Source organism: Buteo buteo, chromosome 18 (genome assembly GCF_964188355.1).
Source record: "Buteo buteo chromosome 18, bButBut1.hap1.1, whole genome shotgun sequence".
NCBI classification, from domain to species: domain Eukaryota; kingdom Metazoa; phylum Chordata; class Aves; order Accipitriformes; family Accipitridae; genus Buteo; species Buteo buteo.
Genome location: NC_134188.1, coordinates 8,256,294 through 8,273,222, shown reverse-complemented (window position 1 = coordinate 8,273,222; position 16,929 = coordinate 8,256,294). Strand labels below are relative to the sequence as shown.

Here is a 16,929-nt window from a genome sequence, read left to right as displayed (position 1 = left end):
TCTTCATCCCAGCATAGAAGATTGTCCTATGTGGAGTGCACCCATATCCACTTATGTTACCACCACTGCTGTAGTTTACAACAAACAAAAAAACCCCTTTTTCCTGCACTGCTGCAAAGTGACAGTTATCTGACATCTGCATATTACTGAGTGCAGTAAGAAATCTGTTTTAGATTCTACAAAGAAGTGACACTTAAGTAATTCTCTTATTTCATGCATGTTTGTAAAGCATTTTACATGAAAAATGTTCTGCATGGGACTGATAATGAAAGGATAAAGGAGACTAGGCAGACACATATGCTCAGTCCAGATTTCCCAGAGCAAGTCACCCCTGTGACGAGCGATTCCTCCTCACCAGGAGGGTTACAGAGATCATGTAAGGGCACGTGGCTGGGGGGGGGGGCTTGGGGGAGCACGCAGGGCGACATTACTTAGGTTATGATATCAGATACTACTTGGCAGCAAACAGACAGCTCAAGACTTTGCCTGAATCCACGTTACAAGACGGTTCTAGAAGGAAAGCTCAGGAGGACCTCGAGTGACCCTGTAGGAAGGAAAATGGGTTATATCTTGCAAAGCAATTTCTTTGGGGTATGAGGACAAGTGAACCACAAATATGGGAACACCTGCAAAGTGCACCCTGCAAGAAATTTCTTATTAATAACTAGGTTTTATTGTTTCCCAATCTTTTTTGCAGAAAGGTATTTCAAGTTAAGCTATCTCCCCTATCCTTTCACCGACAGACCCATATCACACAGCAGTGACACCGGTATCTCTAAGATGAACGTGACAACAGACCACTGCTACTTTACTAATATAGTCGCTAGTACTCTGTGTTGGACCAGATCAGGAACAGAGCATGAAACAGAGTTTTTAAAAACACAGTTCTACCTTGGACAGTAATAGAAACTTGTTACTCATAAGGCTTTTGTGGTTTGGTCTTTTGAGTTTTTATTTTATAGTATATTGTATTTTTTCTTTACTGACGACAGTCTTTACTTTTCAGCCCTCTTGCTGTAGCACAAGCCATAGCCATATGAAAAAGTATAATCAGTTTTAACTAATATGAAAATAGATTCTCAAATTCCAATTGTAGCATCTCTGCTGTTGCAGAGTAGTGTTTAGCTTTCTTAATAGCTTCCCCCCCACACAAAATCTCGACATTTTTAAGGCTGGCAAACCAACTCCACATTCATTTGGAAGGCAGCCAAGCATGCAATGCTTTACAACTATATAAGGATTACTTCTAGTTAATGTCAACATAATCCTACTTCTGAAGATGGAAAATAATAGAAGTGGAAATATTCTACTTGCAGAACAACTTGCAACATCTCATCTTTGTAAGAGAGGCTTACTACACTTTTTATTTCAGTACCAAGCTGTTCTACAGATCCAGGACAAAATGTGCGTGCGAGCCCCCGGTGCAGCTCTGGGGGCCAGGTGCATCGCAGCTTCCCAAGACCTTGGACAGACTATCCATCAGCCTCTTAAAAGCTTGCAGTCGCTCTCTGAATTTAAGCACAGTAGTCAGTTTTCATCCTCAGTTTATGGACTCCCAACTCTTTCTCTATTGGAGATGCAAGTCTTCTTAGAAACATTACAGTGACACATGGTCACAGTGACTTCCTTCTATTTTGCCAGGCTTTGTGGATCCCTTGGAAGTAATTCAGGGGCCACAAAGAGGGCTACAGTCTTTAGACTGAAAAACACACTGCTTACGTGACCACTTGTCACTTAATACCACCTAGTGGTATTGATGTTTTAAATAGATTTTAGAAGTAATTAAAAAAAAACCAACCAAAAAAACAAAATGGAAACAGAATTACCAGTATCTATACCTTCGTACATTTTAATATCCCCATTGATTTTACTATGCCATATTGCCCCTAATTTATGCTGTTCTCTCAAAAAATGCCCTGAGATACATGCTGACATACAAACTTGATAGAATTTTCTGGCCAGAGCCTTCTCATGGTTGTTTTTGCTTCCCGCCCCCCCTCCCCAAAGATGTAATCACTCTGCCATCACAAGAAGCAGGAAGGAAAATATATAAAATATATTTAGCAAAACCAGTAAAATTAAAGTGGAACAGAAAATGCAGTCAAGTAGCAAACATTATGTACAGCAGCAGATTTTACAGTTTTTCCTGCACATACCTCTGCACTTACTTCACACACACTTTTTAAGGAGAAGGAAGAAAATGGAAATAAGCTAGTGTTAAGAAAGAAAACATTTTTTTTCCTGAACAGTAAATGGGGTTTATCACTGCTTTTTGCTTTTGAAACTCCAATTCAGACTATATATACCTCTAAGAAAAATAAGAGAAGGACACCATTTTCTCAGTCGCTAGAGTAAAATTACACTGTCCTCCTTTTACAGACTATACTGGTATCTTAAATAGTTACACTCACAGGATCTAGACATTATCTGGCCATCTTAAGGGATGTAGGTAACAAACATTTTAACCAAGATACAAAACAGGTATCCGATTTTTCCAGCTTTCCTGAGGCTGAGTGAATTGTTTAAATACATGTGCGCTTATCAAAATCCATGTTACAGTACATTTTTAACAGTAGTTTGTTAAGAAATCATGAAAGTGCATAACAGCCTAAAAGCAGGCAAAAAGTACTTCAGAACAGTCTTTCCTTAAAGTGGCAGAAGAATGTAAGCCTTCCCCAAAGTAATGTTGATCTTGTGTGAGGACATCAGTGATCTTCCTAAAGACTCCACAGTGTGGTGGTGGGGTGTTGCCTTTGGGTTTTTTTTCTGAGTTACAGCAATCATTTGAATGAACGAAAGACCATTAGAAGTGTCGCTGCAGTTCTTAAAATTAAAGCAAATGTCCTGACAACTTATTAAACCAAGTTATGAATGCGACCTTCAAATCAATACTTGTGTTGGAGTCTAGTGATGACTTTCATTCCGTGAACACCAAACACAGAGAGTGGAAGTGGTTTGAATATGCCACAAACCCAAACTGCATCATCCAAAGCAATAAGTTAGAGCAAATCAAACATTCATGCCTCCGCAACCATGAACAGTAGGCCAGGCACAGAGGGGAAGAAAAAGGGAAGTACATCACACCTAAAGCTCTGCCTTACTCTAACTCGCAAAGGCAACAGTGTGTCAGAAAAATCAAATCCGATAGCATCTGATAGATGTTAAGGTAAAAACAGTTCTTCCATGAGATTCAAATACAGATGGGAGAAAACTAGTAATGAGTTATATATCAGTCACAGTGGGTAACTTCAGCGTTCTCTTCAGAGATGTACATTTGTCTGGAATGTTTCCCAAAACAAAGATTTTATTATTTAATTAACAAAACTCACACCAATAGTGTCGTATTTCTTACAATTCCAAAATAGCACTTTCTCTTTTGCCCCAAGAACGCGTTGATGCAATGGCAGGCTTTTACTAATCCTTGTCAGGATGACAACGGGTTAGGAAGTTACGGGACAACACTTGTATTATGGATTTGTTTTTCTTCTTACAGATTAGCTTAATTTATTTTTTTTTCCTCCACATAAGGTTGAAAACTTTTTACTTTCTTCTCTTCCTGCTCCCCTCTTCCAGTTCATGTATGACCCCCTCCTTGGTTCACCTGCCAGACAAATTCCACTTGGAAGGTTGAGCTTTCCTACCTTTCTGCTTATAACACACGGTAAATCAGTGAAGGAAAAAAAACACCACCAACTCCACCACTCACGACTAAAGCAAATGTAACTTTCATAAATGCAAAATTGATGGGTTTTGCGTACACTTACACAAACAAGTGTGAATAAAGGCTTTGTACCCAAATCATTCAAGTTTATTCCAGACCTCATATTTAAGGTAAAGCAAAATAGTTCCACTTTCTACATGAAAGGCTCTTGGATACGCTGCTGTTAATCTTACCAGCTGCTTTCAGAGATTTCCTCAAAATTACCTTAAATATTCCTGTCCTTCACCAAAACGTTCACTGAACTAAACCAGGCCAATATAAATATATAACTGCAATAATTTTACTTCTGAAATCAGTAAAATTCTAGTCATACATACAGCCAAGATGTGTATAGCAAGCTGTCACCACCATAGCTGTCGCGTAGTTTTACTTTCAGGATTTGTGAAGCTTTTTTTTTTTTTTTAAGAGATGTGAGTGCATGAAAGAAGAGGGGAACAATAGAAGAGAGCTGTAGTTTATCCAAGTGTAATTATATTATAGCACATTAGGAACTGCTGCCTGTAACTGAACTTTTCTGATATACATGAAGTAACATACTGATAGATGTCACTTAATGGGAACAGATTACAAGCTTGGAGAACATTTCCATGCCAGGTATCACCAAAAACTGTTTAGACTAAATCGGGGGGGGGGGGGGGGGGGGGGGGGGGGGGAAGAAAAAAAAAAAAAAAAAGAGAGAGACCCAGAGATCAGTATTCCTTCTGGGTAGACAAACACCACCAATAATAGTGACCTGAAAAGTCACCATGAAACTTTTTTGGAGGATGAGGGAAAAGATTGATTATATATTCACAGCCACTTCTGGTAATTGTAGTCCAGTGTGAGATACTCGGGTCGCACACCTAATCACATTTTTTTTTTCTGTTGATGGACAAACTCATACCTTAAGTGCCGATGTAAATTAAAGTTACCCCATCAACTTGTAACTGAATTGCTGCGTCTTCACAGTAGAGCACAATGTGTAGCCTGAGGTTTCATAATGTTCCTATTTTTGTTTCTACTGTAAGGATGTGTAACAAATGCTATTTCAGGGATTCAACACAGGTGAGATTTTAGAAAAATATTAAACAAGAATACACACAAATCACACATGGCCAAAACAAAATAATAAAAGTCTTTAGTGGAAAACAATTTTATCCTCCTCCTGCTTATGGATCTTAAAAATACACAAAGTGTTCATTTCAAAATTGAAAATTCAGTTGTGGTAAGGCTTGATTACACAGCCGTTTCCCAAGTCTTATTGCAACAAATTGTGAAATATTTCTATGCAACTTCATATCTTCAACTGTACAGGTAAAATAATACTTGAAATCAACTAGCACTTCAATCCCTGTGTTTTTAATATATAAACTCAACATAGTACTGAATTATACATTTAAAATATTTACACACTTGACCAACAGCAGTACTAGCATTTATTGCCTTAAAACTGCATGTTCACTGCATGGAGGTTCCTTATTTTGCACAAAGGGAACAAATAAAAGAGGATAATATTTTTTTCCTAATTATAAACTCTAGAATGGTTCAATGGGAGATTGAAATGTGCTCGGGAATGCTATCAGAAAGGATTTTATCAATCTCAAGTATCAAGCTGTAATAGATTGCAAAAATCACATGGGTAGTAGCTTTCCCTTGAGGTTGGAAGGGTCTTCCGAATCTTTTATAAGAATGGCTTAAAAGGACAGGAAAAGCAAGATAGGGAAAGGGAAGACCTGGAAAAGCAGAATCTACTTTAATTCACAGAGGACAAGGGAAAGCCAGGGATATCTTATTTCTCAGTTGCTAGGGTCCCAAGAAATCTCATATTGAAAAAAGGGGTTTGTAAGACAGCCAAGAGCTTAAGGCTCTAGAGCAAATCACATTTCATTATTTGCTTCACAATTAGTGCTAGAAAGCATTAATCTCATTTACTGCAAAGAGGGCACAATCTACTCATATTAAAAGCAAATTTACAGGGTGGGTGGGGCTGGCTCTTTAAATTTTGTTATCATTAGGCTTTGGTTATACTGAGTGACTGGAACAGATAGGGGAGAACTGAGTGGTGTTTGTTCCTTGCAGAAAAGTATAAAAAAACAAACCTAAACCAAACAAAAACCTCTACCACCACAAGTGGCACTTGTCACAAGTAGAGGCACCAAAGCCTGAATAACTAACAACTGTCCTCTTGCTATGTAGACCAGAACAGAGGCACACTGGTGGGGAATCTTATCTTAAGAAGCAGCCACCATTTCAATTGGCTGTAATTGAAAAAAACCTACAATTTACAGCAAGCATTTCTGTACTGCAATAGACCAGTCTTGGGGAATACTGCACCATTGCTGCCTCTACTGAGCTTTATAATTATGAAAATCTTCTGTTTTCATTACAGTAAATCTTACACCTCACAAAACTAAAATTAAAATATTTAATATTTACAAAGCATCTCAGATCCTCAATGCATTTTATAGGCATAAGCTAATCCTCACAACATCCCTGTGAGGTAGGTGGGTATTATCGCTATTTTAACAATGACACAGTTCTAGCGACTTGCCAATGGCCACAGAGGATCCAGTGGAAAAAACTGATACAAAATTAGAGGAGCCTGGCTCCTACTCCTGTGCTTATATTCATCAAGCTACTTCCATAAAAAACACCCCTTCTTATGTAATAATTTAACCAAAACTGAAGTTACTTAACGTGTTTTACAAGAGAAATGCTGCAATTTGTATTTTTGAATAGTTTTACAGATCACAAATTAGAATTTCCTTTACCTTTTAAAGAATTAAATTTTAAATGGACAACTGACTGCTCTGAGCAAGCTTATTTTCTAGAACTACATGGCTTAGATATAAAGGGATTTACCCAGGTAAACACTGGGGCTTTAGTGAGTGCTATGCACTATCAAAGAGATTACTCCGATTCAAACCCCTCTCTTTCAACTAGTAGGATTTGGACATGCTGAGAAAACAAGTTTCTCGTTCCTGAGGAAAATGGTGAGCCCTTTATCACTAAACAGTGAAACACAAACTTCTGGGCAGTAAGTAGCAGATTCCGGCGGTAATTCAGTGAAGATAATTAAGGCATAAATGCACATGAAAGTGGAAGTTTCATGTAGTAGTCATCCACTTCTCCCTGTCCATGTGTATCTGTGCTTTCAAGGTCTTGAATTTCATGACCCAACTAGATGGTCATGCTGGCCAGCATCGAAAATTATAGGTTGAACAACAGAAAATTATTATGCCAGCATTAGAACTAGCTATTACAATGCAGAAGGAGCTGGCAAAATGGGAAAGAAGCTACTTGATTTCTAGTCTCATAATGAAAACACTGGAGCAATAATCTGTTTTAGCAAAAAAAGTCTAGACAAATGTATTTGTTACAATTATATCATGTAGCATTTATAATTCAGTTTGAGTTGCCTTCCCCCCCCCCCCCTTTCAAAAAAACAGGTGCATTTTCAGAACCATTATTCACTTTGCACAGTGAATGGAAAAATCAATGCAGCAATGCTATAAAAATTTCAGAACACTTACGTGGAGCCAACTCTTAATGTTCACTAAAAATGGTCTATGAGTCTTCCCTATGGACTTGAATGAGCTTTTGCACCTAGATTTACAGCAACTGGGTGTGTAGAAGACTGCTGAAGGATTTTTTTTCCTCTTTTTTTTTTTTTTTTTTTTTTTTTGGAAGTGATATAGAAGCCAAATAGTTTAGGTAGAAGCAACCACCTAGCCAGCAGGAGTACGAATTAGTAAAACTTACTCCCAGAACCTTTTGCAACAATTTCATGGATGTCACTAAGCAGAGACATCTTAGCATTTGCTCTAAAAGAAACATAAAGTGACATGGAAGGATCCCTGTTGAATATACCAGAATGGAAGAAAAATTAAGAAACAAGAATGGAAGAATGTTGTCTAGCGTAACATCAAGCAGGAAAATTACAAAAAAACCCCTCTTACTAGGACAGTTTTCCTTTAACACATAGTATTAACTTTAAATGAAAGGCAAAGGAAAGCTTTAAGCAATCTTCAAAACTAGTCTTTGAAAGTAAGCGTTCATACTTTAGCAAGTCTTAATAGTCAAAAGATGCTGTGTGTCTTTCTTTGCTTGTTACAACACAACAGGCCTGATAAGAAAAGTAATGGGTATGCACATTACTTTGTCCTGAATACGAACTCAATTTGTGCTCCCATTCATCAGTCACAATATGCAAGAGGATTTCAAAATTTTAAAGTTAATAAATATTTTTAAATAGTGAGCCAGCTTTAGGATTAAAAAAATTATAGTGATAGAGCTAGTTATAAGAGAAATGATGACTGAGTATATCAGTTATTCAGTCAGATCCAAAATACATGAAGGTATTTGCTATGATCTCTTTGAAGACTTTGGTCTAGATATTTGACATCGAGCACATCATGACAAACTAGCAGCTCCTACTGCCACTTATGTTTCCAGGCTTTAATGCCCTTCATGTGAAAAAAATGAAGTTTCAGAACTGCTGCCCTATCCAATGTACAAACTCAGAGAAACTCCAGAAGCAGTTTCAAAAACACAGCAAAACCCAGACAAATTTAAAAAAATCAGCCATTGGAACAGTTTAAAAACAGAAGGATCTGCCAGGATCATTATGTTTTGTGCAAGTGCACAGTCAGGAAATATCTTAAAGCAAAGCATTAGAGTTTCAAGAAAAAATTGAGAGCAATGTCCCTGTTATAAAATACTACGCAAATTATCTTAGAAATAAAATACGAGCTGGGAAGGTACATTATCTAACAAGTTTTATGATCACTTCTTAATGTGTAAATCTGCCCTAGCCCAGTTTTCACATAAATTAAAAGAAAAAAAGTATAATGAAGAGATGGCATTTTTGGCCTTGTGGATCCATGCTTGAGACAGGTATGGATTTAACTAAAAAATAAAAAAGCCCTAGATCACTTATAGCACAGTATTACAGATTTATGTCTTTTAAAAATTCTGGGTATTGTGACCTACTTTGAGATGAATAGCTGAAGAATGGCACAGAGTTGCAAACATGATGCTATACATAGCCATGTAAAGGTGTATACTGTACATTTTATATAAATTTTAAAAACACGTGGGAAATATTCAACAGCATAACCTAGCAGAGGTCTCAAACAAAAGGGCCCATTTCTGCCTCCACATATTTCCACAAAAATCAATTTTACTAGACATGCAGCATTTGTGTTTGCTTCAGTTTTCTCTGACTCATGACTGGAGACAAAGCAGGCCTTGCTTTTGTATTCATGTGCTGCTCTCCCTTGTTGGTCCACTATACTCGGGGCACTATATTCTGCTGTTGTAATAGCTAAAGTGCTGACAAAAAACCAAGCAAGAGCAGAGCAGCTGGCAGGGCTCTGCAGAAATGGAGCTAGATTCAGCAAAACTAAAAATCCCCCACAGCACTACACATCCCAATTACCTTTCTCGACTCAAGTGAAACAAATATGGCCCTTGAGTAAAAGGGTTTGATGTCCCTGTTCTAGCATAATTGTTTTAGCTAATGCCCCAACTTTAAAAAGTTTGCCAGTAATCTACACCTTTTGAGTTGTTATTGCTTAAGCAAACAGTTCAGTGTAGAAATACATTGCAGTTATGTGCAACCTGGGTATGAATCAAAACAGATACTGAAAGTAAAACTACACATGAACCTTGCATTAGACACTCATTCCAAAATGACACATCAACATGAAGGGCTGCAACAGGTACACAGCAGCTTAATGCCAACAGCCTAAACCAACTCTGAAGAGTCAAGTCTTGCCTTAAATTTCTTACCTAAATCATATGAGCTTTTTTTTTTTCTTTTAAATTAAGGCAATGAAATGGCTACAGTTCCTAAAGTTCATTTTAGGGGAACAAAAATATACACCTTTTTTTTCTCCCCCCAAACTTTAGGCAGCAGAACATAATGTAAAAACCCACATTGCATTAAACATGCAATGTCAGCTTGATGTAGAAAAACAGAACTAAACACAAGTTAAAATACCATTTGGTTTTTCTTCCCCATTGGAACACAAACTCAAACTTTAAGAGAGGAAAAATAAAGCTTAAAATCAGCTAGACTGTTTAGAACTTTATATGTATCTGCATCACACTCTAACATGATTTTGGGTAGAAAAGAAATCTGTACATTTATCTGGCCACTCATATTTTAAACCAGTGTGGGGGGGAAAGGCACTGCATTTATTTTTCATTGTGCCCATATCTGTTTGCACATATATGGAAAAAATTTAAATTCAGATTTCCTGTTCATTCTCTCCCACACACAAGCATGACAGATTGCAGCTAACACATAATAGCAGAAGCTGATTCAAAGCTGACCTCTCCTATTCCACTGTGTTATGTTCAAACTTCCAGGCTCTCTAGAATCTGAGATGGCTGCAAAGAACCCAGAGACAGGTACAAGATTTAGTCAGCATTCAGCATTTTTCAGTGCATTTTGCAGAAAGGGTCTAAATTAGGCATAGAGTTTTGTTGTTTATTTTACACAGAGAAGTCCACCAACATTTGCCATAAATTCTTCTAAACTCTTTAAGAAGGCCATCTTCTGCTTACGGTCCAGTGTAGGAGGAGTGCTGCTTGCAGTAAGCTTGTTGAAGGCATCTGCTAACCGCTGGTAAATTACTGGATCTTGTTGAGTTGATAGCAATGTTTCAACTAGCTCTGAATATTCAGCCTGTTAAATAAACAAGAATCTTAGTAACTTAAAAAACCCAACCAACCAACCAAAAAACAACAAACAACAATATATACAACTTCTCTCATCAGCACAAAATCCAGAATCAAGGTTGTGACAAAACTATCAGTACCTCTCCATCTGTTACCCAGTTTCACTGACTAGCGTACTAGCAGCAACTATGGACCTGCAGCCTTTCACCTACCTCTAAACCAGATAAAGTCCTTCAATCGGACCATTTTTTTTTTAGTAAGGCTAAAGAAACATTTAGATCTAGGTACAGTAGTTTGCAGTGCAGAGTAAGAAGAAAACTTTAAGGCACACTCTTCAAAGTGCCTTCTGGCTCTTTCTTAGCATAGGCTTATTCCTGCAAACTGCACTTCTCTTTCTTCATGCCTGCCCCGTGTTCAGCATGCTGTACCAGCCATCTCCTACCACAGGTTTTCCCTTTTCTAGATTCCCTTCCCTGGGACAGAGAGCTTAGATTCCTTTCTAAGAGTTTTCTGCTTACTCTCATGCTTACTTGGACAGAAACAAAGAAACATGTTAAACATGACAAAAAGGACATTGCCAAGGGGCACCTGGAGCAAGTCCAGCGTGACTACTGAGCTCTGGGAGCAAGGGTGAGGGACACAGGAGCCAGAACAGCAGTCCCCTCAATTCTACTGGTGAAGGGCTTAGGTGGGGGTAGACACAATATGAAGTTGCCACCTGTGGGTGGTGTCACAGGGTCTTTTCGTCTTCCATGACCATGAGTCCCTCTTTGAGGGATGAGGGCTGCTAACAAGAGAGAGGATCCATATGACAATGTGGCTTAGACACATCTTTGTCAAAGGCTTACCAACCTGGCAGGAAGGGCTTTAAAGGGCATGTTGGGGGATAGTGGTAACAGCTTCCTAATAAGGGAGGTAAATAAGTGAGGAGACAGAGACCGTAAGTAGTAAGAACACAAGGAAGTGTTTAAGGATGGGTTTAAGAGTGCTTATCAGGAAGGATGAAACAGGTTGAGAGGAGGCCAACCTCAAATGTCTGTGCAGAAATGCATTCAGCTTTGGAAACAAAAAGGAAGAGCTAAAGCTCCATGTGCAGATGCAGAGCTGCAACATCACTGCAGGCACTGAGATGTGGTAGGAAAGGTGGCATGACTGGAGTGCTCCAATGGACAGATGGAGGTTCTTTAGAGCTCTCTAGGGAAGAAGAGGACAGAAGATGGCCATTTATGTGGAAGGGCAGCTCAAATTAAGAATGCTTTTCTATGGACTGGGCAACAACCTAGTTGAGTGCTTATGGGTCACGATCAGACAAGAGGTGGTAAAGATGACATCATGGTAGGAGCTTGTTACAAATCACCAAAACAGGATGAGCAGTGGACTGAGTCATCTTCAAGCAACTTGAGGAAGTTTCCAGATCAGAGAGATTATGAGAGATTATCATCCTGAGATTTGCCTGAATGCCAGATGGGCCACCTAGGGGTGACTCTGCATCTGCTACTCACACCTAGGAAGAGCTGGTCAGGGATGTGGTTATTAACGGCAGCCTTGGCTACAGTGATCATGAAATAGTGGAGTTCAGGATCCTTAAGAGAGCGAGACAAGAGGGCAGTCAAGTATAGACCCTGGATATCACAAGAGCAGATTTCAGCTTATTCAGGAGACTGGGGGGTGGGATCCTGTGGGAGAGTGCTCTGAAGACAAAAATGAGCTCAGGAAAGCTGACAGGTCTTTAAGGACAACCTCTTCTAAGCACAAGAATGGCCTGTCCGGATACTGAGGAAAACAACATAAACATGTGTAGGACACCAACCCAGCTGAGCAGGGAGTACATGACTGAACTGCAGTGCAAGGACACATGCACATGAACAATGACAGAAAAGCAAAGTTCAGCTAAAGCTGAAATTTGGCAAGAGACATCAAGGACAACAAGAGCAGCTTCTACCAGTACATTAACAGTAAAAGAAAGAACAGGGAAAATGTGGGTCCTGCTACTGAATGGAGCAGGTGATTTAGTGATAACAGACAAAAGATAAGGATGAAATACTCAATGTTTTCTTTGCCTTGGTCTTCACCAACAGGTTTTTCCCAGACCTTTATGACTAGAGACACAGTTCAAGGAAGAGATGAACTACCAGTAGTAAAGAGGATCAACCCAGGGGTCTCTTGAGAAATCTTGACGCATATAAGCTCATAAGACCTGACAGAATCCATCCAAGGGTTCAGAAAGCTGGCTCATGTCATTACAAGGCTGTTCTCTAACATCTTTGAATGACTAAGAAAATCATGAAGCAAGTAATCCTGGAAGCTACCTCTGGGCACATGAAAGAGAAAGGGATTGAGAACAGCCAGCATGGATTTACCAAGGGTAAATTGTGCTTTACCAACCTGTCTTCTGTGATGAAATGACTACATCTGTGGATGAGCAGAGAGCAGTGGATGCCTGATATTAGCAAGTCTTTAGCTGTCTTGCACAGCATCATTGTAACCAAGCTGGGATTTTATTGTCTAGATGGCTGGACTACTAGCTGGGTGAAGACACACCTGTATTATCAGCCTCTAAAGGATTGTGGTTAATGGCTCATATCCCACCTGGAAGCTGGTTACAAGTGGCACTAAGAGCTTTCATCTGGGCCTTGTCCTGTTAAATATTTTAGTCTGTGAACTGGACAAGAAGAGGAAATGCTGTCTCAAGTCTGTGGAGGAAACCAAACTGGGGAGCGCAGCCACTGCATTCAAGGACAAGACTGACATTCAGAGACACCTAGTCAGGCTGGAGGAATGAACTAACAAGAACCTCATGAAATTCAACAAGGACAAATGCAAAGTTCTGCAGCTGAAACAGGCTAACCCCCTGGAACTATGCAGACTGGGAACTGACACGCTGGGGAGCAGTCCTGCTGAATAAAGGACCTGAAGGTCCTGGTGGACACAGCAGGCTAAGCAAGTCAATGGTGTGCCTTGTCAGCAATAAACACTAGCAGCATACTGGGCTGTATTTATTATTTGTCTTTACAAAGCACTTGTATCTAGATGTGGAATATTGTGTCCAGTTTTGGACTCCTGAACACAAGAAGGATATTGATGAACTTCAATGAGTCCAGTGGTGGGCCACCAAGACTGTCTGGCAGGTGCTAAAAGCATATGCATTACAAGGATAATAAAGCATTCATCGGTCTGCTCAGAGAGGCTTTGAAATATCCATCATGGAGGTTTTCAAGACAGTTGAAAAAAGCCCTGAGCAACCTGACCATAATTCAGTGTTGACCCCACTTTAAGCAAGAGGTTGGACTACAGACCACCTGAGGGTCCCTTCCAACCAGAAGGAAGGGACTCTCAGTATCCACTCTCCTTTAACAAATGACTGGTTTTCAGGGTGTAAGTGTCTAAATGCCATACCTGATGCAAACACACTAATGTGTAGAATGCTTCCCCTGCTGCAGTTGTCATTTCTGTATTGTGCTTCTGAAGTACCAGCATATCAAAGACCATCTGAAATAAAAAAATAGCTGTAGTTACGGAAGTGTAAACAACCTTTTGCTTTACCAACATTTCCTGCTGAGCCTCATCTTCACTTCTGGTAATAACAATGAACATGAATTTACAAACATCCAAGGTGGTTGTTTGTTTTGTTGCCTTTTTTTTTTTTTTTTTTTTTAAATTTAGGTATAAGTAATTGAAAAGCCAAGTTCTTTTAGAAGTCAAGTCTTGGGTTAACAGCACAAATTCACATCTCAAAGCACTGAAACCTGTTGTTGATTTATATGTGTTCTTCAGAGAGAAATGGTATCTCTTGTATTTTTCTCCAAAAGCTGCAGACATGCCAGAGAAATAATGAAAAAAGCCTTCGCTCTTCCAGAATAAAACAGGGAACTTTTTCCTCAAGTTTTGGAGAATCCTACAGCTCACAGAAAGCCAAACAGGGAACAGATTAATAAGAATGGTATAATTTTAAGTGGAAATCTAGAGAACAGGCAGAAAGCTATGTTAATTTAGAAGAAATATAAAGACAAATAAAATTAAGGTGTTTCTCATTCTCTCAGCTTGGCTGATGTGTGCTTTTAATGAACAATCCCCAGAAGTTCGAATGTCAGTTTGGTAAGAAAAGATGCCTTAAGGAAAACTGAAGTCTTTACAAAATCAGAAGACAAGCACACATATTCCACAATTACTTTGTTCCCAGTTAGCAGGAACCTGGTTGCTACCAGGTCCCTCCAAAATACAATGAGATAGAGTGGATAGTCCTAGAAGGGAAGTACTAAATATGATACTGGATTAAGAAAATGCCTAATTCATTGGATACATTGAATAAATGACAGCATTTTCTTTCTAGTTCCCAACTATGCTCTTTTTTCTGCCTCTTGTTTTAGTACTCTACCCAGCCGCCAGTTCACACAATTCTGGAAGCTTTCTATTTCACAGCTTTCACAGTAAACAGAACTGCTGAAATTATCAATCAGGTTCATTCTAGAGCTCGTGTGCAGAGCATGGATAAGTATAAACTGCATTCTGAGAGGCTCAGGTCTTCTGTTGATTGGCAATAAGTAATCTCCTCCCTCTACGCCTCCATCTTCTTTTGTACTCTAGTCCAATGTCTTCAGTCCTTCATGCTCTCTTTCTTCTTAAACTGCTAGTTTTTTAGGTAACAGGCTGTTTCTTACTATATGTGTGATCCTGATTAACGTGGTCAGATATGATTACTGTTTGGCCTCTTGATTCTACCTGAATGCAAAAAGCAAAGTAACACAAAATGCAGATGCCTTACCTTAAGAAAGTGCCTTGTTGCTAGAAAAAGGGTTGAATCTGTTTCTTGTGCTTTTGCACACTGTTCTGCTAATGGTGTTACGGCCTCCAGACAGAGCTGGCAAACCTCTGAACTCATTCTGATAATGGGCGTTAAAGAATCAAAGTCACATTTCAATTAAATTGTGGTAAAAATTCCCAGTTGTGTCACTAGAAAATATTTTAAATACTTGTATGTTCCAAGATTTCTTTTTACTACAAAACTGTTAATAAAAAAATAAAATTTAAAAAAATAGAAAAAGGGGAAAAAAAGAATTCCAACTTTGTTGCCTTCTTTTATTAGCTATGCACTCTAAGGTAACATAACCCTCTCTGACATAACATTTTCAGAAAGAGTCCCTTATGGTCAAGCTCATCTGTTTCTGACACGTGCCACAGATTAGTGAAAATGGTACTCCCATTATGAGAGGGAGAGCCCATTGGCACCCTGACAGGAAATGCTCTGGAGCCAGCCCAGTAGAACACAGCAATGTTTTGTATTACCAGCTGAGAAACTAATTCAGGAATGGCTTTGGGATACCAGCTGAAGGCTTATGAAGTTACACACTCTGAAATGAAGTAATGGAGGAGGCAGGAATGGCTGCCAGAAAAAACTTACATGCTAAACCACTTAAAGGCTGCGTTCAAGCAACACAAGTCAGAGGCAATTCAGCTAATGCTAGAATCTCAACAGATACTACAGCAAAACTTTCATTCACCAGAGAGCAGAGTAAGAGTCAATTAGCAATATATAATTATAGATATTGATAGAAAAGGAAAAAAATGCAAAGAAAAAAAATCAGATTTTTAACAGGTCCTTACAAAAGCAACTCAGGTTTTTAAACACTCCCAAGCACTATAAAGGATACGATGACATCCCTAACTCCAGTGAGTACATCAGGCTCTTAAAGAGGTCCTCTGGAAGTTGTGGAATTTTCTCAGGGAATATCTCACAGATGAAAGTGATTAATTTGTAATATTGATTACACAGGGATGGAAACTGTCAAAAGAAAAACATGGTAATTTTAGAATCAATCACATAACTCTATTCTGACATAATTTCCATCTGTACAAAGAGACAGGACTGATGCTTTCCACTGAAGAAAAGACAGTTTAGTAGACAACTTCAGAGACATTAGAATGGCTACAGCTTTATTAGAAAACACTGTGGTATAATAAAAAAAGATTGCTAAAGCGAAACAGTTGATGGTGAGAGTCTCCTATCTGCTCTATACAAATTCAAGGAGTTTTACTTCAGATATGGGCAAGTCTAGTCCTGTGGGATAAAAGCCTCACGAGCATTTGGAGCACAATAGAGGGGCTCCTAGGGTACATCCTTTGATTCAGTCTCATCTAAAATGGATGTAGCTCTCATGCTCAGCAAGCACTACCAGAGGAGAAAGCATGTTAAGAGGGGACAACTGAGATACACTTCAGAAGTGTTCCCCTGATTCTTTTTAATTAAAACATTAACACAGTGCAACCCAATGAAATACTGCCATTCCATTGTTTCATATTTTACTGCTCTACTGACAAGCTGCTGATGTCTATGATACAAAAGCCAACTGTATTGTGAAAATAATTAAAAAGTTACTACTTGCTCCCAGATTTTTTTTTTCTTTTTACCAATATTACTGTTTATGCTTCGTACCACATTTCTGACACTATCAGAAAAAGGATTCCACAAACCACATTTCAGGTTTGTCTAATTGTTGACCTACAGGGACTCACTTTTAGAATAAAAAAAGTTTTGTTTAGGCCCT

General features: G+C 38.8%; 1 protein-coding gene across 3 annotated transcripts in view; it reads right to left on the bottom strand.

Annotated features, from left to right (window-relative positions):
- Positions 1 to 7,406: 7,406 nt before the first annotated feature.
- XPO4 (exportin 4) overlaps positions 7,407 to 16,929 on the bottom strand; it is an 80,225-nt gene continuing 70,702 nt past the window's right edge. For all 3 annotated transcript variants that reach the window (XM_075050752.1, XM_075050754.1, XM_075050753.1), the window contains 4 exons: positions 16,036 to 16,166; positions 15,150 to 15,267; positions 13,784 to 13,876; positions 7,407 to 10,394 (listed from right to left, as the gene is read on the bottom strand). In XM_075050752.1, coding sequence (XP_074906853.1) covers positions 10,197 to 10,394; positions 13,784 to 13,876; positions 15,150 to 15,267; positions 16,036 to 16,166 — 540 coding nt within the window. In that variant the 3' untranslated portion in view covers positions 7,407 to 10,196. The remainder of the gene's footprint in view (positions 10,395 to 13,783; positions 13,877 to 15,149; positions 15,268 to 16,035; positions 16,167 to 16,929) is intronic.